General features: G+C 36.8%; 2 protein-coding genes, 1 long non-coding RNA gene and 1 pseudogene across 6 annotated transcripts; 2 read left to right on the top strand and 2 right to left on the bottom strand.

The window, feature by feature from the left end:
* Window positions 1–1,813: 1,813 nt before the first annotated feature.
* LOC106351990 lies at window positions 1,814–8,241 on the bottom strand. 4 transcript variants are annotated; one of them, XR_007316659.1, is made up of 8 exons: window positions 7,338–8,241; window positions 7,130–7,209; window positions 6,953–7,037; window positions 6,687–6,862; window positions 3,045–6,609; window positions 2,799–2,905; window positions 2,590–2,692; window positions 1,814–2,383 (listed from the first exon to the last, which is right to left on the bottom strand). It is a non-coding gene; the product is annotated as an uncharacterized LOC106351990 (long non-coding RNA). The 4 variants fall into 4 exon arrangements; XR_007316660.1 differs by having other exon boundaries at window positions 2,799–2,868; XR_001271480.3 differs by lacking the exon at window positions 2,799–2,905 and having other exon boundaries at window positions 6,693–6,862; window positions 7,338–8,240.
* Window positions 8,242–13,593: 5,352 nt separating this feature from the next.
* On the top strand, window positions 13,594–15,497 carry LOC106369086 (protein TIFY 10A). The gene is made up of 4 exons (XM_013809190.3): window positions 13,594–13,911; window positions 14,314–14,497; window positions 14,589–14,899; window positions 14,993–15,497. The coding sequence occupies exons 1-4, from the start codon at window positions 13,752–13,754 to the stop codon at window positions 15,157–15,159; spliced, it is 822 nt and encodes a 273-aa protein (XP_013664644.2). The 5' UTR covers window positions 13,594–13,751; the 3' UTR covers window positions 15,160–15,497.
* A 1,708-nt stretch (window positions 15,498–17,205) lies between these two features.
* Window positions 17,206–18,641, top strand: LOC106365348 (annotated as a pseudogene).
* A 5,882-nt stretch (window positions 18,642–24,523) lies between these two features.
* LOC106365349 (ethylene-responsive transcription factor ERF017-like) lies at window positions 24,524–25,404 on the bottom strand. The gene has a single exon (XM_048741597.1). The coding sequence runs from the start codon at window positions 25,299–25,301 to the stop codon at window positions 24,822–24,824; it is 480 nt and encodes a 159-aa protein (XP_048597554.1). The 5' UTR covers window positions 25,302–25,404; the 3' UTR covers window positions 24,524–24,821.
* Window positions 25,405–27,944: the final 2,540 nt, after the last annotated feature.

The following is a 27,944-nucleotide window of genomic DNA, read 5'->3' as shown; positions in this document are numbered from 1 at the left end:
GTGAGGATTTTGATGTTTATGACGAGGAACGTCGTCTTGTTAAGCCTGCGGCTGAGTCCAATGCGATGGACATTGATCACGATATTTGAATGTTTCTTTTTCTTTTTAATATTTGAATGTTTTTTGTCATTTGTGTACATTAATGTAAGTTTTGGGACGAAAATGCAAATTACTTGTGTGTTTCTTCGGATGCATTCTGATAATAAATAGTTTGTAACTTTATTAATTCATAGTAAATAATGTACGAAACAATCTTAGTTTAATGTCACGAAAAGCATGTTCCCACTACCAAAGTTAATTAGCACAGTTTCACTTTAACATTTATGCATTGGTTTATTTTATTCTGCAAAACACCGACGACTCCATTAAAGGCAAACCATCCATGTGGTGGGCGTCTCATCAACTGTATTTTTGTTTGCTCTATTACAGTATTGATATTTCTTTTATACATATACTAGGATCGGCCCGTCCTACGGGCGGGATGTGTTACATTTATATTTTATGTACAAATATATGATTGTTAATATGCAAATCCAATGGTAGAGGTTGGTTTGCAATTTGATGTTGTAGGTTGTTTGTTTGTGTAAAGTTAAATCGATGGATGGACAATTAAAAATGAAAATCATGTTTTTTATATTATTTTGAGTTTTTATAGTTGGGCTTTATTATTTAATCAAGTGTGGTTCTGCTGCATATAATAGAGTGCGATTTTGGTCGAGCGAGTGCATTGGTGGAAATAACATGAGTTTTATAGGTTAGCTATTGTTGCGGACCTCCTGATTTATATTATTGAGTCCGGTAGTAGTATTTCTTTGTGGGGGCTAGTGCAATTTTTATTGTTTTAGCAAAAATATAAGCCAATATAAATTGTTTTCTCCATTGAAGTAGAAGTGGACCGTAAGGTAATAACAACTTAAGTATTTTGAGTTTGGTTTGTGTTGGTTGCCGTAGTAATTTACTACCGTAGAGTCATGACAACAATTGCATCTCATGGAGATTTTGTATTGTGTGTAAGGTGAGTGTTAGGATTTTAGTCCTACTATACAAAGCATATTACTTGAATTTTCAATAAAAATGACTATTTGTTTCTGGTGGTCTATTCACGCTAGCTAGCTGACATTATTTCATTGTTATTTGAGTTTAGTTATTTTGGTTAATGTGTTTCACTGTTTAAAAAATATTGATTGATAAGACGGGCTGAGGTAAAGTTTTATGAGGAATTAGATGTTTTGCAGTGAGTATGCAAGATTGTGAAGTTGATTTATGGTATATAAAATTAGCCAACTTAACGTATGAATACTTAGAGAAGTTCTTCGATTGAGATAGGATATTCATAAATAATTTGTTTGTTGTTGGTTATTATACAAAAGAACTGACTACAACTTCATTACTAACTTTTGCCCAGAAATAAAACTAATAATTGTACATATAAAAGAATACATAGAATTTATGATGATAAAACAGAAGGAAAAACACCAGAATCAATCATATATCAAGAGATAATACATACTGCAATCATCATTGAGTTTATCTGGCAAGATCTCAACTGAAAGGAGATAATACATACTTCAATCATCATTGAGTTTCTCTGGCAAGATCTAAACTGAAAGGATAGTAATTGACCTCAAAAGCTTTCACATATCTTAAGAAATTTACTTTTAAATCTTACCCCAAATAGAAGATAACAAATACATGTATCCTCGCCAGGAGCATTTTTTTTAGATCAAAAGCCAAACTCTAGTAGAAGAAAACAGTATAAATATATTTTTTTCCTTCAAAGAATTCCATGTAAAACTATTCTTAGCTAGGTAGATCAACAAAACAAAATATAATAACCATGGAGGCAGTACCAACATCAAATATAAACATATGCAGATGAGAACGTATAAACTACATATAGAATTTATACTTGCATGAGCCTATGGGGAGAAAAAAATATACATTAAGAAAGCAGTAAAACTCCTGCAAATAGAAAAAGGCTGCACTTTTAATGTGTAAAAAGCTAAGAGTAGAAAATAAGAAGTTAACCTTCTCCCCAGAGTTGGGATCAACAACAAACTCCTCAATGAAAAACTGTTGTATTAAGATGTTGCCCTAGTTGAACAAAATATGATCCTCTTGAACACCATAGACTTTTTGCGAGGCTCCAGCCTAGTACCGAATCCAAGCTTTACTTGCTTTGTTGGATCAATAGAATTCTCATGTTAGGAAGGACAGCTTGTACGCCATTTGCAGAAAACACAACTTAAAAAGGTAAAACGGTCGCAAGTCTCGTACTTCCTACAGAAAGAGCCTCGAGGTCGTCTTCACCCACTTGTTATGATTCTATCTACCTCTGTTGAGTGGTAACACTTTTAAAGGCTGAAGCAAAAAGATCACCAGCCTAGAAAACTCACAACAGACACATGAATGCATGAGATACATATCTAATGCCTTAAGATAACAGTTTAAATATGCAATTAGCATAATGAAGTCATGTACAGTCATTAAAATTATACTGAGCAAAGATCATCTTTAACAGTATATTTTACATAACCACAAATCTGTCAAATTAGTTATGAACCAAATGAGGATTCTCTGTCATATTACCTTGTCAAGAAGGAGCTTGTACTCCATAAGTTACATTGTAAGAGCGATGCAGCTTGTCATTAATAGCATTGATTTCAAAATCTTCTAGCTCTCCAAGTTTGACCTGAAAAAGTGAAAGAAGTAAATCAAGTATTCAAATGAAGAAATGGGAAGCAATGGCTGTCCCAGAAACAAAAAAAAAAAAACAAAGCAAGCACATATGGGTTCACCTCAACATCATCCAAATCCAAATGTTTATAATGAAAGTAATGGTTTATAATGGTTTATAAATGAGCCTTCCTGTTTGAAAGCGTTAACCAGTGTGTGTTAACAGGACCTTGAATCATTGTCGAAGGTGATAGGTCAAAAACAAAAGGAATTTAACTTTCCAGTCTGAATTAAAAAGCAGTTAAAGGAGGAACAAAGAGTTATATGAAATTTTTCTCAAAAAAAGAGTTAAATGACACCGAAATTACCTGAGGAGCATGTCGACACCCATGAGACACTTAAGCCATGAGTTTGCCGCATTTCTTAAAGTTTCAGACTTCCCAGAATCTAAACAATCGGACTCTGACGGTGTTGGAATGGCTTCCAGCTTTGAAGTTGGCGAGTAAAATCGTTGGGACAGCCATTCCTGGTGCGAGATTTTCTAAGGATTCCAATGATGCCAAAAGGAGAATCTGGTGAATCTAGCAGACCGAGAACCCTTATTTATAGGTCTGGGAGACGTGGGTCAGTGGTGTTAAAAGCTAGCCTAAATGAGTATTTTTGAATGCAACAAACGACGGTATCGGAGCGAGGGGATGGAACATCGATCGAGACAATGCAGAGTCAGATTTGTCGAGAAAAATACTTCTTGTTCTTCAGAAGGGACGGCTTCGGTTTAGTAGAATAGAAGAGTACACGACGCGAGTGGAGATAAACAAAGAGATTCTTCATCTCGATTTCATTCAGCAAAATTCCTCAAAACACCAGGTGTGTGGGAACGCTTCTGATTTTTCTTAGAGATAGCTTATTCGAAGAACACGAACCCTAGCGGCGTAAAGAGATGAAGACAAAAGGTCTGATTGATTTTGGGCTGTAATTATAAAAACACCAGAAAGCCCAAAGTTTTTCCGCCTAAAGTTAAATGAAAAGCAGAGTTTCTGTAAAAGGGACAGGTGTCGCGCTGTGGACATCCGACTTAGTGACGTGGCTTCATGTGAGAGAAGCACACATTACTTTATATAATTAGACTAGTGGTTGGTCCGCGCTTCGCGCGGGGATTTGACTTTAAAAAATATTTATTTGTTAGCTATTTATATTTTTACTATTTAATTATATATTGTGTATACTTTTTGATTCATTTTTATTTTATTTTTATCATCTTTTAGGTTGAAGTTATTTGATGTTATGATAGTTAGCTTCATTCTAATTTAGGTTAACCAAACTTCATAATTTAAAGAGTTTTAGTGAAGATATTTTTATTTTAGCAATGTAATTTATTTGATTTATTTGTTTTATTTTAGACCATGGTTGACATAGTTTTATTTATAATCTTAATATGCTTCTCCCATTATTTTACATTGTATTTCTTGCTTGCACTATATTTATATATAATTACCATATCAGTATTTGATTTGTTAGGATAAGGTTTTTAGAATTCAAGAAATATTTTTTTTATTTTACATATTTATTCGAATACAATTACTTTAATCTGTTCTTTATATAATGGAACAATATTTTTTAAAAAAATGTTCATTTGTTTATTGTGTATTTGCTATAGGTTTACTTTAAGTTTTTGATTGTTTTCTAAATATTATTTTTGATTATGTATTTTTTGTTAAGTTATTTTTTTATCAATTTCTTGTTTATTTTTGATGGTTTGAGTTTAGTGATCAGAAAGCAAAAAAAAATCTGTCAAAATTATTTATTTTTGTTAATTTTGGTTTGATGAAATTTGAAAACACAATATCGTAAATTAGTTCCTAACTTTTATTCATCTGTGTTTTGATTATCTATTAATATTTGATTGTTTTCCTTAATTATTTCAAGTTTTCTATGTATTAATATTGTGACCAAAATGAAGAAAAAAAAGTTTCATTAAATTCACTTTTTATTTATCTTGTTATATTTATGAAATCTGAAAAAGCAACATAATAAGTATATTTTCTTTCTCATTTTCTTTTATTAAATTTATATTTATTCATAAAATGAATTATTGAGTTATATGATGTATTTTAAACTATTTTTTTTTGTTACTAAGTTTTTTCACCTTATTAAAAAAGTTTTTTTTATGTTATTCAACTTATATTATGTATTGTAACTAAATTTTTAATTTTAATATTTCTTTTATTTACATTTTTCTTATAAAAATTATTATATTTTAAATTCTATTATGTATTAATTTTTGGTTGTGGTTGTCCATCATTTTATTGTAAATTTAGTTCCCTGATCTAGTAAATATTTCGTGAGATTTACCCTATTTTTATTTACGTTGGTGTGAGTTTGATGAAATGTGAAATCACATTATATGGATCTGTTATTGCTTTCTGTGCGTCAGTATGTATGGGTCTATGTAGTTCTATACTTGTAGGGTTTTGCGAGTTTGAACAGAAGGGTTACTTTTTGTGAACCGTGTAGTTGTATGTTTGATATAGATCAAAGTCTTTTCATTGTTTCTCATCCTTAAACGCTTGGCAGTTCAGGCAATAGTTATATAATATCTCGCTTGAGAAGAATTCATGAACGAACTATTTAGCCAAAAAAAAAACAAATTCATGAACTCGAGACATCCACCACTGCCCAGATTTTCAAGTCCATTGATCGTTGTATGCGTGATGTCATTCTTGGTCAGCGACACCACTCGAGATTCCGTGAAACAATGCGGTTGAGGCTAACATAGAATAGGACTGTGACTTCTCGTACTCTCTATAAACTGTAGACGCAGTTAAAATCCGATAAGCTATAAACGTTTTGAGGTCAAATGTTCTCTCAACACAAAAGGAAAAAATATATCTTCTTTGCATTACTTGGACAAATAGCAGAAGATACTTTATTTATGATCTTTCGATTTTGCACCAAACTACTTTTGTATATTCGTGTTATTTATATTTTTAAGTTTTTAACATAAACTTGACGCAAAGAAGCCATCATCTTTGGGACCTGACAGTCGGGAGCCATCATCTTCTTATCCTTCACAAACTTGCTAATGCGGATGTACGTTCCTACAGTGGGAAAACAGGAAACGCAACTAACGAAGCTCAGTTTTATAGAGCATGGGAGTCAGTGGTCGTAACCTCCTAATCACCAATGCTGCTGCTGATACAGTATTTGCCGGTGACGTTCTGTAAGGACAACACCCTTGAACGTTAAATGATTTTATCCATAGCGCTGCATTATGCCAGTGTCTAAATGTGTACGGAAGAACTCAGTTTAAATCACCCAGAACTCATGGAGGCAATCAATATATTTATTTCATTTCGTCAAGGTTTGTTTGCTAAATCAACTTCTGTAAAATATGGAAGCAAAATCAGGAGGAGCTACCTACTATGTTTATTTAAGCGGTAGGACCAGCTCTCAAATAGCAACAGGAATATAGCTTCTTTTTAAGCAAACAGGAATGTAGTTTGTTGAAGAGCAATAAATATTTTTTTTAAAACCACTGCTGATACAAAGTTTTTGTGATGACAATGCTAAGAAAAAGTAAAAAAAAAAAACCAACAACAAAAGCATTGAAATAAGTATCGTGATCTTAAACAATTTATTTTTACTCAAATGAAGACAAAAATCCAAGCAGTGGTGGACGCTTGAGTTGGCGACACACGATGCTGGGAACTTCAGCTTTGCTGGATCAGCCTCCGGAGTGGTGGACCATCAGCAGTTATTACACCATGGACAGGTTCATCATGCGAAACACCTGCAGCAGCAGAAGCTCCCTCCATAACCCCACAAGCATTTGTAGCAGGGGCTCCCCTAGTCACACACTCACCAGTAAAGGTAAGTTGTAACTGCTACTGCTTACTGTTCCAGAGATATCATCTCCGGGGTTGTTATCGCTCCCTGTTAATGAATCATATAAGAGTGTCACCACCAAAACCAACAAATTATAAGATAGATTAGCTAATGGTTTGACCAACATTTACAGCAAAGTTTGGCAGTGGTGAACACTGGTCGCGGTCAAAGATTCGAGATATGGTGAACGGCTGATGCTTGGAGGAGCAGTTGAATGGGAAAGCTTCAATAAGTAGAAGTGCTCCCAACTAAGTCATGTATGCACTGTGGCAGGGGTCTACGGTCCGGGTCTTCACTCCTCCTGCAAAATATTGTCATTCATGTATTCAGTGGGACAGAGTATGAAGCACCATAAACATAGTAATTGTAGTTTGCTTTGCTTTTGGCTTACCAGAAGTTGTGCAACATCTTCTGCAGGGCATTAGTCAGCTTTCTCACCTCTCCGTCAATATTCATGTATTCATTATTGTTCCTGTCTGAACATATATACTCAAGCTAGTCGATGGTGGCTATGTTCAATGAAAAACAGAGATATTGCAATGTAGTGGAAGATTATTTAGCTTGCTACCTGAGTTACTTCTCTCCCCATAAGCTGGTTGGCTTGGCCCTGTCAATTGGTGAAAACTCCTTCAAATTCTTCATTTCCACCTGTGAACCAACAGAAACACGAATAATCATCCAAATACAGTAGAATGAAAACAGAATGAGTTGAACATACTACTTTATTGGTTAGCTCAGAATATATAAACGACAAAGAAGGATAGAAACTTGTTGACCTTGCTGCCAAACTTCGCTTGTGTAATAGGACGGACTGAGATATTAATATCGCAGCGGAGAGTGCCTTTGTCGAAGTCACAGTACTGACTCCCAAATACCTGGTAACCCACTGCATCTCACAGTCTCGAGTAAGAGCAAACAAACATTAAGAAACGGCCATGAAAGCGCTTCTTGGAATGAGTAAAGCCGATAATGGTAAACCCTTGACCCGACGAATACTTGCTCCATATCTCAGAGGATAACAATCAACTCAAAAAGCAATTGCCTCTGCTATCTGTTGTCACATCCTCCTTCATCGTCATTTCATGATAATTATGGTGTTTAATTTACAGAGAGTGAGGAGAGTAGTGGGGCTGGGGTTAATGCTGTGATTAAAGAAATGAGAAACAGAAACGCTCGCCGTTACAGAACGGAAGAACAGCGAAGAATCGAAGGACAGCAAGGAACGACTTCTACGGCCCACAGTGAAACCCTAAAAAGATGGGCCAATTTTAGAGAAGCCCAAACACAAATACTTGCAAGCCCAAAAAGAAGAGCTCCGCTTTTTAAAGAAAAAACACGGGAGAGAGTGTTGTTTTTTAAAAAACACGGAGCAGAAGAAAAGGAGACGACACGTGGCGGGTTTTAAGATATGGAAGGGTGAGGTGGAAGCCTGAGGAGAGTTTCTGAGCAACTTTATTAGTATAGATATATAGGAAAATCGCATAAAAAACTTTCAAGATGGCAGTCACTTACACTTTAAACCCTAAGAGTATTTCACAAGCACTTTAAACCTTTAAAGTGACACTTTTATCAAAAGAAACCTCCAACTTAGCTTATTTTTATATCAAGTCAAAACGGTAACCGGTACTGTTCAAAAACGATGACGTGTCGGTTTTATTTTTTTTAATTTTTTTTTAATTTATTTTATTAATAAAATAAATATTAAAAATATATATATAAAAAATCATAAAAAATAAAAAAAAATCATAAAAATCACTAAAAATTCACAAAAAATCAAATTATTCACCAAATTTTTTTTAAATTATTTTATTAATAAAATAAATATAAAAATACAAAAATATAAAAATTCATAAAAAATTCAAAACAAATCATAAAAAGTCAATAAAATTCACTAAAATTCATAAAATTCACAAAAAATATTTTATATTATTTTATTAATAAAATAAATATAAAAGTAATTATAAACTTTTACAAAAATAAAAGATTCACAAAAGTATTTATATTATTTTATTAATAAAATAAGAATAAAATATACAAAATATAAATAATCATTAAAAAATTGAAACAAATCACAAAAATTCACAATAATCAAGAATAAAATTATATGTGGTTTTATAAAAGCGACTAAGGAATAACGTGCATTGAGTGCTATAAACTGGCTACCCTCAAGCTATCATTAGTATACATTCTTCCCTTTAACAATCCTAAACTTTTTCAAATCCAACCAACACACACATAGAACATAACAGATTAAAAAAAAAAAAACCAAAATAGCAGTCAGTCTCCGGGTTATGATTACTCTAATTCAGATTAGAAAAAAAAAATCATTATTTTATATTTATTTTATTAATCATAAACGAGAGACTGACTGAATTTTTCTAATCTAAATCAGAGTAATCATAACCCAGACTATTATTTTGGATAATTTTTAATCTGTTATGTTCTATGTGTGTTGGTTGGATTTGGAAAATGTCAGAATTGTTAAAGGGAAGAATGTATACTAATAATAGCTTCAGGGTACCCAGTTTATAGCACTCAATGCACGTTATTCCTTAGTCGCTTTTATAAAACCACATATAATTTTATTCTTGATTTTTGCGATTTGTTTCAAATTTTTAATGATTTTTTATATTTCTGTATTTTATACTTATTTTATTAATAAAATAACATAAATATTGTTGTGAATCTTTATTTTTGTAAAAGTTTATGATTATTTTTATATTTAATTTAAAATATTTTTTGTGAATTTTATGAATTTTTGTGAATTTTATTGACTTTTTATGATTTATTTTAAATTTTTGTATGAATTTTTTATACTTTTGTATTTTTATATTAATTTTATTAATAAAATAATTTAAATTTTTTGGTGAATATTTTGATTTTTGTTTTGAATTTTTTGTGATTTTTATGATTTGATTTGAATTTTTTTATGAATTTTTATATTTTCTTTATTTTAATATTTATTTTATTAATGAAATAATTTTTCTAAAAACAAGAAAAAAAATAAAACTGACACATCATCGTTTTTGAACAGTACCGGTTACCGTTTTGACTTGATGTACAAGTAAGCCAGGTTTGAGGTTTCTTTTGATAAAAGTGTCACTTTGAAAGTTTAAAGTGCTTGTGAAATACTCTCAAGGTTTAAAGTGTAAGTGGCTGCCACTTTGAAGGTTTTGTATGCGATTTTCCCTATATATATATGTTATTATAATATTTATTTTTTCATTGAAAGTCTAACAAGTGCAGCAGTATTATCGTGGATACGGAGCGGATATCCAAAATTTTAAGGATATCCGTGATCCGCTCTATTTTATACGGATAATTGATTTTTTTATTCCATTTGATCTGTAATTTACCAGATATTTGAAAAAAAAATTGTGTTTTATCAAATATCTGATTTGATCCCTAAAAAATAATATTAAAAAAAACTGATATAAAATAATAATATTTTATTAGAAAAGTTTAAAAAACTACCGACTTAAAAAAAAATTAATTTAGTGAATAAAAATATTATCAATCTTAGATAGAGATATAAAATTATATATTTTATATATATTATTATATGCATGCATGTATATATATGTATATAACGGATCAGATCGAATATCCATTTTTAGAAATATTGATATATGTGATTTGTTCCGTCTTTGACAGATATTTGATTTTAGTATTTATTTTGATTCGTTAAATTAAAGATATCTGGATTTTAGGATCGAATCAAAATTTACGGATATTTCATCCATCCTTATTCAACATGGGTTATTTATTTATACATGTAACAAACGAAACTGCAGTACAGTTGTTTGATAGTTTCTACGAATTTCATGTGCGTATTGTTTTTCAATACTACTGTTTTCAAAAGATGTATTCTTAGTTCCGCACGCCAGTACTTTAAAACAGATAAAAGTTATATACAACGTGGCTACGTAGAATCTACGATTACAAAAGCTATACAACGTCGTGGCTGCTTATGAATCTACGGTTAGCAAAAGTCAACTATGTAAGTTTCGTCAGTGTTCTCTTACGGTCTTACCATTAAATAAACAACCCCCATTAAATCAACATATTATTAGACATTAAATTTTCAAACTTTTTGTTTATCATCAACAAGTACTATAACACTATACTATGATAGAATACAAATAAACAATAGTCGTGAATTAAAGGTAAACTCAAATGGTGCATGAATAGATGTAAAAACAAATATAACTCGACACATTACTCAACTTGCATCGCGATCTGTATTCCTTCCCCAACCACTTACACGCATTTCCCACGAGTTTGACTATCTTTTACGTTTAATCTAATCTTATCTAATTTCGTAGGCCCATAACCAAAATTTCATATCGTTTTAAGTTCTAACCAATCAACTAAAAATTGTAAAAATATATTGAGTTTTGTATCTAATCGTCTTGCAACAATGACAATAATTTTAAAAGTAGTATGTCATGCTAGTATGAGACCCTTTACACGGAATTTTCGGTTAATAAGTTAGTTACCTCATGCGATGTTTATTTTTTTTGATAGGACTCATGCGAGGTTGGAGGCATATAATAAAGTTTCCATCAATTATGTAAAAGAAGACTTTTCTTAGTTTTGATTTATGTTAGTATATATTACTCACTCTGTTTTTTAATGTTACATATTCTAGATTTTTCACACATTTTAATAAAATACATTAAATTTGCATATTTTTGTGTTTATCTTTGTTTCATAATTTTAAACCAATAACAATTCAGTAAGTGCAATTAAGTTTTATAAATTTGCAATTAGTTAATAAAACATGTTTTGGAAATGTAAAAAATAGATCTTTTTAAAACAATTTTTTTTCCTAAAATATGTAATATTAAGGAACAGAGAGAGTATTACACTATACTATTAATTTGTTGTGTAAATTTAATCCATGATTACTTTGCTGTGTATTAAATTAATTTTGCAATAAATTAATATTATGATAAAGAAAGGATAATTGGCACACAAGAAAACCGCACCTAGATTCCCGTCTGAAAAAAATACTCCATCTGTTCTTAAATATAAGATGTTTAGGTAGAAATACAAAAAACTATTTTTTATCTAAAAAGTATCATTAAAACTATAAATTAATGGTATTCAACCAATTACAAAATAGACTATTAAAATATGATTGGGTACACAGTTTTTAATAAAGTAAAAATTACCTAAAAAATGAATACATCTTAACATCAAAATTCTGTAAAACATCTTATTTTTAGGAACAAATGGAGTACAATATTATTAACATGGCTAGATGCAATCAACAAATCAGATTAAGGGTTGATTAGTGACAAGGCTTTTGAACTTTTGTTAGGTCGCGTAGCAGCGTAACACAGCTCCTACAACACCCTTTGTACTTGCGGAGAATAAGAATCTAACGCGTACTTTACAACCAACAAGTGTTGGACACGCGTCACGTCGAATTAGTTCAGACAACGTGCACTTGCCGCCCCCTTCTTTCTAGATTCCTCCTAGTTTTGTAATATTCTAATTTATTTGCTTTTGTTTTTTCTTTAAATATCCATCTTTAGCTTTATTACTATTTTATTTATTATTTCCAAAACGCATAATAACAAAAACGTGGTCGACGGAACATGTGGATGGTGGAGTTGGCTTCACCAGGGACCCACTCACAGTTTGTTAACGCCGTGAAGGTTTTGCTTCGTTCACGTGTTATCAGCTGTATACGATAGTACCCTTGCATATGGATTATGCGCATTTGCCATATTAGTATAAGCATGACTATCTGATTAGGTCTCAAATCAATTCTGTAATATTGATTTTATCCACGGGAACATCAATCTCGCTTGCGCTTCATATACATTTTTAGTTTGTTTGTTAGGTGTTAAACTTTTGACTATTCGATACAATTATTATATGATTCATGGCGTTAATCAAATGTGACGGTCGACATGTGGATTAACTTCAAACTTGAACTTCTGACGCATTTAATTACTAATCGACGACTCGTAGAGTACTTTATTTGTTAGTATTTTTTGTTTGCTTAATTGACAAACATTAGTTTGTAATGGTTGTATCTCTGCATGAATCACGCGTTAATAACATTATTTCGAAAATGTTTCGAGAGCAATAATCAATTTATAAGATTGTACAGTTTATTATGAAGATCATTTACTAAATGCCAAAGAGGCTTGACTGGTGACGTTTAACGCGTTTTGCCTTGTTTATCTTAATGTGTTTATTTCACATTTACTTTCTTAATGGTTTAATAAAAAATATTTGAAGTGCATCAGAAAGAGATTGCATCAAGTGTTTCAAACCATAATTTTTTCAAACAAGAAGGATATATTGGTACGAAGACCGACTTCAACTACGGTTCAATTCAGTTTTTTGAGATTATGATTTCGATATGAAAAAAAAATGAAAAATCTTTCTAAAAAAACAATAATAGGAGATAATCGGTATGAAGATGGATTTCAATTATGGTTTGAACCACTATTTTTTACGTTGTAATCTATTAAATCTACCACTACATACAATTTTTTTTGGCCGGAACAAGTTATGATAGAATCCGACTTTTTTATCTTGAATTTAACCTGCTATAAAACTGAACTTAACAAACAAACAAAAAAACATAGTAGACCATCTTCAAACGAAATAACAAACCCTACACTTGACTTGATTTTGCACGAATTGCGTGATCAGTTACTGTACCAAAAACGGTTTCCGAAAAAGAAAAAACAAATACAACACTCTCTTTTTCACTTGCAAGTTACAACGCTAACTACATGGGCAAACCAGTAAATTTACAGTATTTGGTGTTTGTTTGACTTCGTCCTGCCAGCGAACAACCAATAAGATATCTTAAGCCTCGTGAAGAGGGATACAATTGTAAATTCAAAGAAAACGGAAAGCGTTGAACGTGGAGAACAGTGAACCGAGACACATTCCCAATCCCAATCTTTATTAAAAAGAGACAACAAATAAAACACGTGTTTTTAAAGGGCTCAAAATTAGATAAAGTTAAAAGTTTTATTAATATATATATGCTCTTGTTATTGGGAGGTAGGAGGAGACTCAGCAACCAAACTCAATTTACAAAAGAAGAAGAAGAAGAAAAGAAGAGTAATCGAAGAAGAAGAAGAAGATTAGTTATCGTGAGCTATTGGAGAAACTCGTTTCGATTCGTTTCTACCAAGTTTTTTGTTTGTATAACGATGTCGAGTCCTATGGAGTCCTCTGATTTCGCCGCTACACGGAGATTTTCAAGGAAGCCGAGCTTCTCTCAGACGTGTAGTCGTTTGAGTCAGTATCTGAAGGAGAACGGTAGCTTTGGAGATCTGAGCTTAGGGATGGCATGCAAGCCTGAGGTCAACGGTAAGCAACGCCTTTTTTTTCTTCTAGATCCTTTCTATCGTTCACTCTCATTATGAATTCAAGAATCGAATAGATTTATAATTTGTTTGACCGGAATTAGGCAGAAAAACTGATTTAGCATCTAATATCTTAATTTTGAGTTAAATTTTTTTTTCTTAATTTCGAGTTTTAATCTATAGTTTACGTATTAGACACGTTTTTCTTTGCCTTGCAAGTGTATGTGCTAAAAGCTTGCGTGTATAGTTTTGTTTGAGAGTGGTTAGCTTTCTGTTTCCTCGCTAAGTTTCGGCAATTTCCATCGATTTTTTTTTTGCCATGTTTGGTCGAATACTTAAACTTTACTAAATTTGTCATTAAGTTATTGGAGAGAGAAATCTTACCTTTTTGGATCATATCTTGCAGGCATCTCTCGTCAGCCCACAACAACCATGAGTTTATTCCCTTGTGAAGCTTCCAACATGGAACCCATTGGCCAAGATGTTAAACCAAAAAATCTGTTTCCCAGGCAACCAAGTTTTTCTTCCTCATCCTCCTCTCTCCCCAAAGAAGATATCCTAAAAATGACACAGGCTACTTCTTCCACTAGGTATGTTCTGTTAAAACATATAAATCTGATGTTGTAAAGCTAAGCTTTATTTGTTATTTCTTTGACTAATTATTTTGTTTTCTTGAAACAGATCTGTGAAACCAGAGCCTCAAACTGCACCGTTGACTATATTTTATGGCGGGCAAGTGATTGTGTTCAATGACTTTTCTGCTGAGAAAGCCAAAGAAGTGATGGACTTGGCGAGCAAAGGAACCGCTAATACCTTCACCGGTTTCACATCTAATGTCAACAACAACATCCAGAGTGTTTACACTACTAATCTAGCCAATAACCAAACAGAGATGAGAAGTAACATCGCTCCTATCCCAAACCAACTTCCTCATCTCATGAAAACCACAACACAAAATCCAGTTCAATCCTCCTCAACTGCAATGGCATGCGGTAATCTTTCACACCTTATTTTTCGTTTATATCTCCATGTCACTTTAAACCGTATATATATATTAACAAAGAAAAATCCCCTTTCTTTTACAGAACTTCCTATTGCTAGACGAGCTTCACTCCATCGGTTCTTGGCCAAGAGAAAGGACAGGGTTACTTCAAAGGCACCATATCAACTAAACGATCCAGCCAAAGCGTCTTCAAAGCCTCAAACCGGAGACAACACCACCTCTTGGCTCGGTTTAGCAGCTGAAATGTGAAGGACATCGCTAAACCACCACAAACCGTACCGGGGTATTCTTTTGACGTCTCATCAATAAACAAGATATATATGAAAAGCTCCTGCCTCATGGTTCTTAGTTCGCGTTTGACTATATTTTAGAACTATTTAATCGCTAGGAAACTTCATATATTTGTATGTATATGTTTATGATTAGCGATCAATTCTTGTTAGCGCCTGTCTTTTGCTAGGTAATGTATCATGTCTGTCTAAATCCTCTTTCTCTGGGCTGTCTCATAACTAGTCTCGTATGTTACTGAGTTTGTAAGAACAACAAATTTTGTTGACGACAATGCTACTTGATAGTTTTAATTTTAATCTTCGTTCTTTAGTCTCTTTCCGGAGCACTACTCTTTAACCTCAAACCAACAGCCTTAAACAAAGAAACAAACAAAGATGGTTGAAAAGTCATTTTTCCTCTAGTTTAAAAAAACTCGAAAATCATATAATTTTGATTTCTGGGGAAAATATTAGAGATAAACTGGATAGGCCCTGTTCGTTTGTACATCTGGAAGATGCATCCAGATGGTCCATCTAGATGTCCTACCCAGATGCTCCATCTGGGTGTTGTTCGTTTCTTCATTTCGTCCATGCATCCAGATGAATCATCTGAATGCAACTATGTTCGTTTGATTTTTATTTTTTAACTTCCATCTGCATCCAGGTGAACTTGTTAATAAAATGACTAAAATATAATTTTTAATGTTTCGGCGGAAAAATAGCATTTTAACGGTTTTGGCTGAAAATATATTTGCGGTTTTTGAGGAAATATGTGTTTTTCGCGAAAAATGCATTTTTATGGTTTTGACGGAAAATACGTTTTATGGGTTTGGCGGAAAATACGTTTTTGCGGTTTGGATGGAAAAAGTGTGTTTTGAAGTTTTGGCGGGAAAAGTATTTTTTCACGATTTTGGAGGGAAAAGTTATTTTTTGCGACTTTGGCTTGGAAAATCATTTTGGCGGTTTTGGCGGAAAAGTATATTTTTTTGGTTTTGGCGGGAAAATACATTTTTCCGGTTTTGGCGGGAAAATTCAGTTTTCCGGTTTTGGCGGGAAAAATGCTCTTTTCCGGTTTTCGCGGGAAAATGAATTTTTCCGGTTTTGGCGGGAAAATTCGTTTTCCGGTTTTGGCGGGAAAATTCATTTTTCGGTTTTGGCGGGAAAATGCGTTTTTCCGGTTTTGGCGGGAAAATACGTTTTTCCGGTTTTAGCGGGAAAATACGTTTTCCGGTTTTGGCGGGAAAATACATTTTTCCGGTTTTGGCGGGAAAATTTCATTTTCCGGTTTTGGCGGTAAAATGCGTTTTTCCGGTTTTAGCGGGAAAATGCGTTTTTCCGGTTTTGGCGGGGAAAATTTCGTTTACCGGTTTTGGCGGAAAAATTTTCGTTTTTCGGTTTTGGTGGAAAAATTCGGTTTTCCGGTTTTGGCGGGAAATTGTGTTTTTCGGTTTTGGTGAGAAAATGCGTTTTTTTCCTGTTTTGGCGGGAAAATGCTTTTTGCGGTTTTGGCCGAAAAATGCTTTTTGGAGTTTTGGCGGGAATATGCGTTTTTTGGTTTTGGCGGGAAAATGCATTTTTTCGGTTTTGGTCGAAAAGTGCGGTTTTACTGGTTTAGCCGAAACATGTGTTTTTATGAAAATGTGTGTTTTATGTTTTTTTGCGGAAAACCGCATCTTGCGGTTTTGGCAGGAAAGTGTGTTTTTCAGTTTTTGCGAGAAAATGCATTTTTTGGTTATAGCGGAAAAATGTATATGCAAAAAATAGAATTTACGATTTGAAAATAATATTTTGATTTTAAAAGGTCATTTTTGTCATTTATCATTTTGGACTGAACTAGATGCATCTGCATCCAGATGCACCATCAAGACTCACCTTCATTTGGGTGAGAATTTGAGATGAGTTTTGAAAAATTCAGCTGAGTGATCCATCTGGATGTAGCATTATAATGCACAAAACGAACATCAATTTGCATCTTCACCCAGATGGATCACCTGGGTGAGCAAACGAAGAGGGCCATAGTAAAATGTAGTATATTTTATAGATCAAGATTGTAGAATTAAAATAAATAATAACATATTAGGATATCTTCTTTGTGCATTCAGAAAAGTTGACAATATATACCAATGTATACCGACTGTGATTCACAAAAAAGTTTACCAATGTATATTATATTTTTTATCAAAAAATCGCATTTCATTATTTGAACCAATGAATTATTAGTTTAGCAGGTGTAAGTGTAAATGAGAAGATCTGAAAACAACAAAATGCCTCGACCAAAAACCTCTAGAAAGTAGAGGAGTTTGAGAGCAAAGATCATTCATAAAAATTTGTAAACACCAAATCATCTCTTCATCGTCACCGACTCTTTACAATGGATTCAGACTCCGAGCTCGAATACGACTATTATCCAAGGTTTCGAGTCTACAAGAACGGCCGAATCGAACGCCTCGTGGCCGAAACCTTCGTCCCGCCTTCACTAAAACCCTCAAAACGCCGTCGTTTCTAAAGACGCCGTCTACTCACCGGAGAAAAACCTCTCTCTCCGGATATACCTCCTTCGTAAAGCCCTAGCCGGTGAAGAGAATAAGAAGAAGGTCCCACTCCTCGTCTACTTTCACGGTGGAGGTTTCATCATGGGAACAGCTTTCTCTCCAATTTACCACACTTTCCTCACATCTGTGGTCTCAGCCGCTGACTGCATAGCCGTCTCCGTGGACTACCGGCGTGCGCCTGAGCACCATGTTCCCATAGTGTATGAAGACTCGTGGGACGCGATGGAATGGATATTCAGACACATCTCCGGGTCTGGTCCGGAAGATTGGCTGAACGAAAACGCAGACTTCGGTAGAGTGTTCATCGCCGGAGACAGTGCCGGAGAAAACATCGCGCATCATATGGGGATCAGAGCTGGAAAAGAGCGAGGAGAGTTTATAATCTCGGGGATGACTCTGTTCCATCCGTTTTTCTTGTCAAGAGTTGGTGCGGTGGGATATTTTGAAGGGCTTTGGGATATTGCGAGCCCGACCAGCGACAAAGGAGTGGTGGATCCGTGGATCAACGTGGTCGGGTCGGATCTATCCGGATTGGGTTGCCTGCGGGTTTTGGTGATGGTGGCGGGGAAAGATGTACTGGCGAGGGAAGGGGTGGTTTACGCGGAGGAGCTGGAGAAGAGTGGATGGGAAGGGAAGGTTGAAGTGATGGAGTCTAAAGGCGAAGGTCACGTCTTCTATTTAAGGAATCCTAATTCTGACAGGGCTCGTGTTGTTGTTCAGAGATTTGAAGAGTTTCTTAAACGCTGAAGGAATAAAAGATGTCTCAAGCGAGTCTTGAGTAGTCGGTTACAGTTCAAGTAGTTGTCAGCTTTTGAGGAAGTTGGTTATGTTTGTAATACTTCAGTTTATTTAAAGAGTGTGTGTGTCCGTCGAAATCAATCAATAAGATGTAGAACATTCAGTTTTTACATGTGTTGTTCAAGCTTGTTTAACTGATATGCCACCCCTTGTACTGTCAATTTGAAAGAAAATAAGATTTTGGTCATTTGCGCATTAAAATCATGAAGTGTATGAAATGTGAAAAGTGTAGCATTGTAGCAACAAAGAAGAATTTCATGATTAATTATTATCACTTACATACATTGAGTATTAACTATATAAGCAACAGTTCGAAGACAAAGATTTGTAGATTCATCCATACCATCTCTTTTTTTTTGTGAGTTGGTGATATTGGAACTCTAATAAGATGCTGCTAAAAAGTGATAACAAAGAACATCAACACAAGTGTAATATGCCTTGCTGCTTGGGATGGGCCTGAAATATATTTGTGGCGTAACTGGTATATTTATGGATGCATCTTAGGCCCAATACAAGCCATCGGCACTAAATAGTAAATAGTTAGATACTAAATGATTATACCTTTTACAAAAATGATAATGTATTTTAACCTGAGGTTCAATCCAGACTATATAACACGTGGTCTTTCTCATCGTGCTTTCTAATAACACGTGGCAAAACTGGATACCATTGCTACGAATATACCGATAATTTTTTTTTCATTTTTAAACAAACAAACAAAAAATTGAGGAAGATAATGAATCACTATCGAAATAATGATCCCAAAAAATGGGCAAAGAATTACAAATAAATAAATAAATCCAAATTAAAATTCTAGAAGCGAAGTTGATATGGCCGTCTTGCCCAAAAAAAACAAACTTCAAAAATTCCAAAGATGCACCGCCGAGCCATCGTAACTCTCATAATCCCTTGTAGGTGAAAGCTCTTCTCTGAAACGCTCGCCGGAGTACTCATCGGAGAAATCATTAAACTGCTAAGGTCCCTCTTCAAAGCTTAAAGAGATTGTAATAACACAAGTACTCAAGATATTTGTTGGTAGATAAGTCTACCTTTTTCTGGGTTTTTCATTAGCTTAAATAAGAAAACAAATGGAGTCATGACTCCTTACAATACGTGAATGAGGGAAAGTGGAAGTACTCAACTTCCTACAAAACAGGAATGCAACAAAGTGGAGAACTATCTCCTCAAGACTAGGTCTTTTATTGAATAAGAAATAACAAAATGAAATACTCCTTCCTTAGTCCACGTATCTTCTTGTTGGTACCTTTGCTCTAGTTGACTTACGTAGGACCATCTTGTCAACTCTGTTCTCAACTCCACCGTGTGCTATCCTATCAACACTCCCGCTGTCCAAAAGAACCTTGTCCTCAAGGTTCGAGACAAAGAAGGGAAAGCTCGCCACCAGTTGATCATATTCCTCCCAAGTTGCTTCCTCAATTGGCATGTTCTTCCACTTAATCAATGCTTCCTGAACTTCCTTAGTACCATGTTGAACTCGGCGCACAGACAATACTTCCACTGGTTCCAAGTGAAAAAATCCATCAGCTCGCAGCGGAGGTAACTCTACCGTCGACGGCTCATCTTCGCCCAAACGCTTTTTCAACAATGAAACATGAAACACAGGATGTATCTTGGCTCCCTCTGGTAACTTAAGACGGTAGGCTACCTGACCAATACGTTTCTCAATCTGAAAAGGACCAAAGTACCTGTTGGATAACTTCTGCGAAGATCGCCTGAAAACTGTTTTCTGCCGGTACGGTTGCAGACGCAAGAACACCCACTCCCCTTCTGTGAACTCAACATCTCTTCTCTTACGGTCAGCTATCTGTTTCATGCGGTTATTGGCTGATGCAAGGTGCAACTTCAGGTCTGTGAGTAGCTCGTCACGAGCTTGCAGCTGTTCATCAATTTCTTCTACTAAGGAAGATCCGAGCTCATACCGTGGCATCAGCGGCGGTTTGCGACCATACAAAGCTTCAAAAGGGCTCATCCCCGTAGAGACATGGAAGGTGGTATTGTACCAGTACTCAGCCCAAGGTAAGAAGACACTCCACTGCTTTGGTCGGCTCTGCACAAAGCACCGCAAGTACTGTTCAATACAGCGATTGACCACCTCTATCTGTCCGTCCGATTGGGGGTGATAGGCTGTTGATCGTCGCAGTTTGGTGCCAGACAATTTCCACAACTCCGACCAAAAATTGCTGAGAAATATGGCATCGCGATCACTGAGGATTGATCTTGGGATTCCGTGAAGGCGAACCACCATGTCCACGAAGTGCTTAGCAACCTGAGATGCCGTATATGGGTGAGTAAGAGGCAAAAGATGTGCAGACTTACTGAGGCGATCCACCACAACCAAGATCGATGAGTATCCATTGGAGCGAGGCAAGCCATCCACGAAATCAAGTGATATATCTTCCCAGACTTGATCAGGCACTGGCAGTGGCTGCAAGAGTCCAGCAGGAGACATGGTCTGCGTTTTAGCTCGCTGGCAAGTGTCACAGCTTGATACGTATTCCAAGACAACCCGATGCATCGATGGCCAGTAGAACTGCCGAGATAAGCGCTTGAAGGTTCTGAGAATCCCGGAATGACCTCCCATCGTTGTGTTGTGATGCTCATAGATAAGTTGTTTGACGAGATGAGATGTTGGTGGAATGACTATGCGATTGTTGTAGCACAACAATCCATCTTTCCAAGCGTATGGCTTTCCTGGATTTGCTGTTGCTGCCTTTCCAATACGAAGCAAGTAAGGATCTGTTTGTGCTAGTTGGCGTAGTTCCTCCCATATCGTGACTGAAGGAGCAGAAAGAGTGTTGAGGACAGGGCTATCTGGTCGTCGTGACAATGCATCTGCTGCAGCGTTAGCTTTTCCCGGCTTGTAAACAATCTCATAATCATAGCCCACCAGCTTCCCCATCCATTTTTGTTGTTCGGGGGTGAGGATACGTTGCTCCAGGAGATAACGCAGGCTGCGTTGATCGGTCTGAATGATGAATCTGCGGCCAAGGATGTATGGTCTCCAGGTACGAATGGCCACAATGATAGCTAGCATTTCCCGAGCATAGGTTGACCAACTCTTCTTTGCCACACCCAATGATCTGCTCATGAAGGCGATGGGTTGATCATTTTGAGAGAGAATAGCCCCAATACCGTCGCCTGACGCATCGGTCTGAATGACAAAGGATTGTGTAAAGTCCGGTAAGGCCAGAGTCGGTGTTGTTGTCATAGCTGCCTTAAGTGCACAAAAAGCTTGCTCCGCTTCAGAATCCCAAGTAAATTGGCCTCTTCGCAGTCTGTTTGTCAAGGGACGAGCAATAATCCCATAATCTTTGACGAACTTGCGGTAGTAACCGGTTAAGCCCAAGAATCCACGAAGCTCTGTGATGTTTGTCGGAGGCGACCAGTCGAGCATGGCTTGAACCTTCGATTGATCCACCTTGACTCCTTGGCGAGATATAATATGCCCCAAGTATTCCAATTCTTCTCTGCCAAAGTCACATTTTTTGAATTTCACAGCAAGCTTGTGTTTACGCAAGAGTCGAAATACCTCATGTACATGCCGTAAATGGGACTCCCAATCTGAGCTGTAGATTAGAATGTCGTCGAAGAAGACGAGAACTGATTTGCGCATCAATGGCCGAAAGATAGAGTTCATGAGCGCCTGGAAAGTAGATGGTGCATTGCACAAGCCGAACGGCATGACCAGATACTCATAGTGTCCGTTGTGTGTCCGAAAGGCTGTCTTAGAGATGTCGTTGGGGTTCATGCGAACCTGATGATACCCAGCAGTAAGATCGAGCTTGGTGAAGTACGCAGCGCCGTGTAGCTCGTCCAACATATCGTCTACGGTCGGGATTGGGAAACGATCCTTGATGGTTGCAGCGTTAAGAGCACGGTAGTCAGTACAAAAGCGCCAAGTTCCGTCCTTTTTCTTGACCAGAAGAACCGGCGACGAGAATGGACTGGAGCTAGTGCGGACGATTCCCGATTTCAGCATGTCTTCCACTTGTCTCTCGATCTCTTCTTTCTGGAAGTATGCATATCGGTACGGCCGGACATTCACAGGATCGGTTCCTTCCTTAAGAGTGATTGTGTGCTCAATCTCACGGTGTGGTGGTAGACCAGTTGGGGCCTGAAACAAATCGTCGAAGTCATGAATCAATGCTTTCATGTCGTCGGCTACTTGAGAAATCTGTGTCTCGGTGTCGGAGAGACAGAGAGCATACAGAAGGTGGCCTTGACGGGCTTCCTTAATGATTTCTTGTGGCCCAATTGCGTGAATGGTTGCAGCTTGGATCCCTTGGAGAAGATGGGCTTGGCCTTCCCACGTTATCTGTATAGATTGGGCCTTCCAATCGCAAATAGTTGGGCCTAGGGTTTCCAACCACTTAACTCCCAAAACAATGTCGAGGCCTGCTAAGGGAAGGACATGTAGGGTTATCGTGAAAGACGCCGTCCCAATCCTCATAGCTACTGCTTCATATCGCTGGTGACACTTCAGCGGAGTTCCGTTGGCTACCCGGACCGTGAAAGGCGTCGTATGCGTCGCTGATAAGTGTAATCGCTGTGCTGCCTTGTCGCTGATGAAGTTATGTGTGGAGCCACTGTCCACAAGAGCTAGCAAATGTTGCTGTTCGATCTTAGTGTGGAGGCGAAGAGTTGATGGTGTATCCCATCCTGTCAAAGCGTGTAATGAGATCTCAGGTTGCTGCTCTTCCTCGTTTTGATCCTCATCGCTGCTATCACCATCTTGTGTACTCTCCATGATGAACAACTGGGGTTGCTTACACTTGTGACCCGGAGCGAATTTGTCATCGCAGCTAAAGCACAATCCCAAACTTCGCTTCCTCTTCATCTCCTCCCACGTCAATTTCCGCGGCTCTGTTGGTGATTTCTCACTTCTGCGCTCCTGATTAGTTGGAGCCGATGAACTTGATGGATATTGTCGGGGATTATTCCAACGTTTCTCCTTCTGTAGTTGATCGTCCCGTAATCGTGCGAGATTGACGATCTCTGTCAAGGTTTTGGGCTTGAATATGCGTATAGCATTGGAGATGTTGGTGTGGAGACCTCCCATGAATGCACCAACCAGAGCTTTCTCCGTCCAGCCTTCCACCTTGTTCTGGAGTCGTTCAAACTCTCTCTGGTACTCCAATAGTGATCCTTTTTGTCGTATATGCGAAAGCGCTTCGTCGAAGTTTTCGCCGTCCATTGGACCAAACCGGGTCCACAACTCTGTCTCAAACGTCGCCCATGGGACCTGGGATGGATCGGTTCCCCGTGCTTTGGAAATCGCCTGCCACCACTCATTGGCCTCGTCGGTGAGATGATATGAGGCAAAGCTCACGCGTTTCTCCAGCGACATCTCATGGTACGCAAAGTATTGTTTCGCCTTGCTTATCCATTCGGTGGGATCTCCTCCACTGAACTTAGGGAATTCCAGCTTCACACGGTGCGGATTATATCGAACCGGAGCGAAGGGATTCACCGTTTCCTCCTGAGGAGTGGTTTGTGGTCGTATGTCAGGCTCTCTGCTCTGACGTGTTGCACTGGAGTCACCTGCACGACTATTGGTGACCATCTCCCGCATTCGTCCTAGAGTTTCCTCTAGAGTTCGTTGGAATGAGCTCTCAATTCCTCGGAGTCTGTCATCGATCCCGACGGTAAGCTTCTGGAACTCATCCTGCATCATTCCCAGTCCTGCTTCCAGGTCACTGAGTCTCTCCTTGTTGGTCATGGTCGTATCTCTTAGATTTTTTTTTTTTTTGGTTTTTGTTTTGTTTTTTTTTTTTTTTTTTTTGTTTTTGGTGATTGTAGATGGAATGGTGGTGGAAAAAAAAATGAAATGGTGATGAAAAGAAAATATGTTCTTGATGGACGTTGATTCACGTGAATGAATGTCGTCGCAAGAACAAACGGGCTTTGATACCAAATTGCTAAGGTCCCTCTTCAAAGCTTAAAGAGATTGTAATAACACAAGTACTCAAGATATTTGTTGGTAGATAAGTCTACCTTTTTCTGGGTTTTTCATTAGCTTAAATAAGAAAACAAATGGAGTCATGACTCCTTACAATACGTGAATGAGGGAAAGTGGAAGTACTCAACTTCCTACAAAACAGGAATGCAACAAAGTGGAGAACTATCTCCTCAAGACTAGGTCTTTTATTGAATAAGAAATAACAAAATGAAATACTCCTTCCTTAGTCCACGTATCTTCTTGTTGGTACCTTTGCTCTAGTTGACTTACGTAGGACCATCTTGTCAACTCTGTTCTCAACTCCACCGTGTGCTATCCTATCATAAACCCGGGAAACAACCCGAAATCGGCAGCGAAATTACCCGAACCAACCGTCGGAAGCATACTCAAAAACTCCGAGTCATCAACGTCCATCGTCATCATCATCATCGACGACGAAGCCGCCGAGGGTGTAGTACACTCTTGCTGCATCATCTCCTCGTCCTTCTCCCTCGCGACATTCTCCTCCGAGTTAGCGAACCTCGCAGCCGCTTCTCGGATCTCCGACCGCGACATGTTTCCTCCGCCGCTGATCGCCGGAGGATTATCGGGGAAGTTGAAGTTCGCGTTGCTTCCTCGGAGGCAGAAGAGAGCAGCGTCGAAGGCACGCGCCGCCTTCTCGGGGGTGTCGTAAGACCCCAACCATATGCGTTCTCTGCTGTTGGGAAGTCTGATCTCCGAAACCCATTTCCCCCACTTCCTCTTCCTCACTCCTTTGTACTTTGACTGCATCGACGATCCTTCCTCCTCCATCACCTAACCAAACAAACCAACCCGGTTCAGTTCGGTACGATTCTGTTAATGGTTTAGCTCTGCTCTTCAGTCTACACTCTTCAGTTTCTATTTGAATTGGATAATGGAATTGGTCGATTTATATATATACGCGAGAGAGCGTGAAGAGTGTGTGTTTTGACTTCTACCGGCGCGTGGAGAAGAAGAGTAGGGTCAAACTCAAATGTCAAAGAGAGCGCGTTTGTACTTATTACCGGTCTTAACAAGTGTCAGGGGAAATGACACGTGGCGGATATATGTAACAAGCCCGTCTCATTGTGTGGTCACGCGGGTAAACTCAGCAGAACTCTGCGACTCTGTTTGATTTTCTTGTCCTTGTTTTCCACGTGATTGATTCCTTTTTTTAATATTATTTAAATGATGAAAATATTTCTCTGAGTTTTAGTAGAGAAAGAATCTGTCAATTTTCTCAGATGATTGCTGAAAATGATTGTTTTAGTTAACACTACATTAACATTACACTGTAGTTACTATATGTATATGTAGACACTTGTAACAGACTTGTCCTCTCTTTTTTGTTGTTGTTGTTCTCACAGGTTATACAAAAATATGAAAACAAGAAAATAGAACAACAGCAAGTTCTCACTTCTCACATATTACCTTGGCACTTTCTTCAGTTTGTTTTTTTGCAGTACACACAACAGCAAAAAATGCTGTGCGTTAAGTTGATACTGATGTAAATGCACTATCTGTTGAATGAAGCTGCAGCGGAAGTGTCTTCGTAGTGTACTTTCCAAGCATTATCACTGTCTGTTTCGCTGCAAGCTTACTTTGTGGTTGGGTTAGCTGCAAGATCTCCGTCTAAACTCATTTGCTGGACTTCTACTGATGATAGTATCTTTATATTTTGCACTCAGCTCACAAACTCCCTAAAGAATAACAAACAGACAATGATAATCAGATTATGTTGACACAGAGGAGATTATTTAGAGCATGTTGTTGGTCCTGGAACTTTACTCCCAAGGATCATCACCAACGAGCAGTATACCTTTTCATGATCTGTGTGGACGAGTTTCCAGTCAGAGGGTTGTGGATCCTCCAGATGTCCTTCGGTGCCAAACATTATTGCTAAGTCATTTCTCAGTTCTTCATAGCCGCTATAGCGTGTAACATCTATTGATCTTCCTACTGACCCTCGTTTTTGAACCTTCAATGAGGTTTAACAAATAAGTTCCAATAATAAGAGCTTTGTTTGAGAGACAGAAAGATATCTAACCTTTGTATATGTTCTCACTCGTTGAGCCTGATTAGGCCAGAGTCCACCACCATTCATGATTAGGCCATAAGAAACGCTTAAAACATTAATGAATTCAATGTATTGTTTCTGATAAGTGATAACCAAACATTAATCTCTCATATCAATCACCCACGCTTTCGACTCAAAACCATAAAACTTAAAACGACTCAGCACAGCCCCAAGCGATCCCCAACCACTTGATATGATCCGAAAATCTTATGTAGATAGTTAGTGCCAACTGCCAAGACACTAGTAGACTAGAGATGGATGCATCAAAACACTTTTAGGCTAATAATACCTCGCCAGGATTTGGAACCTTAAACATTGATGCATCTTAAGTTGAGGAACCAGCCTCTTCAGTCTGACAAAGGAAAATAAGAATTGATTACCCATGCAGCTGTACAAATACTTTTCGGTTCATCGCATTATCAGTTGAAAACCCATTGAAAATATATACCGAAATAAATAAAGAGGACATCATTGCCTAAAATTTTTGGTTCGTGGCATATCAAATCAGTTGCAATCTAAACACATGTCTACCCACCTCAAGATCGTTAATTCGTTCTTTCTTATGTAACGTTAGCATAATCTAGCGGGAATAGATAACTCCTCGTGCTATGTTACACCAAGTTTCAAGACACAATGAGAAGAGTGTAAATACTTTGTGAAAAGGAAAACCAATCAATTGACAGCTCTAAATATCCCTGTAATGAAAAGCTTTGAGGCGAGATCTTCCAATAACAAGTAGTCATATAACAAAGCTAAGTTCAAGATCCATTATTAATCTAATGGCCATAAGTTCTACTAGTTATGTACCGAGAATAAACAAGGCAACGCAAAAGCAAAGGGAAATAAAACAAGTAGTAATCAGAAAAAGGAGATTACTATAAGATATGGCATGTCAGTTAATAGCTAATCTACATGAAAAGGGCACAATCCAAGATCATACTCACTCTCAATTGAAGCAAATCGGAAGCATAAAAGCACATCCTTCAGCTCCCCAGCAGCAAAGTCACGAGCGTGCCACACACACGACTTTTCATTCTCATACTGTTACGCTAGTTTTTGGATATAATCAGATCGATAGTTACTAATAGATTTAGTGTCTTTTAGCTCAAACAAAAAAAAAGACTTTGCAAAAAAAAACACCATATATACATGCATTTGGGTTTGTATCTCAGAAGTTTTTAATCTGATTATCTCTTAGTTTTCGATAATTGATTTAGTCATATTGTATTTGTATCTATTGTCTTTCTCAGATTGTTCTTTCTAACTCGTTAATCGTTGTTTTTTTGTTGCAGATTCACACGTACATTAATCTATTCCGATATGATGTAGAGTTTGCAACTAACTGAAAGGTACTTAAA

The sequence above is a fragment of the Brassica napus genome, chromosome A9, assembly GCF_020379485.1.
Source record: "Brassica napus cultivar Da-Ae chromosome A9, Da-Ae, whole genome shotgun sequence".
Classification (NCBI taxonomy): Eukaryota; Viridiplantae; Streptophyta; class Magnoliopsida; order Brassicales; family Brassicaceae; genus Brassica; species Brassica napus.
The sequence above is the reverse complement of the archived record's forward strand: the minus strand, read 5'-3'. Positions and strand labels throughout refer to the sequence as shown.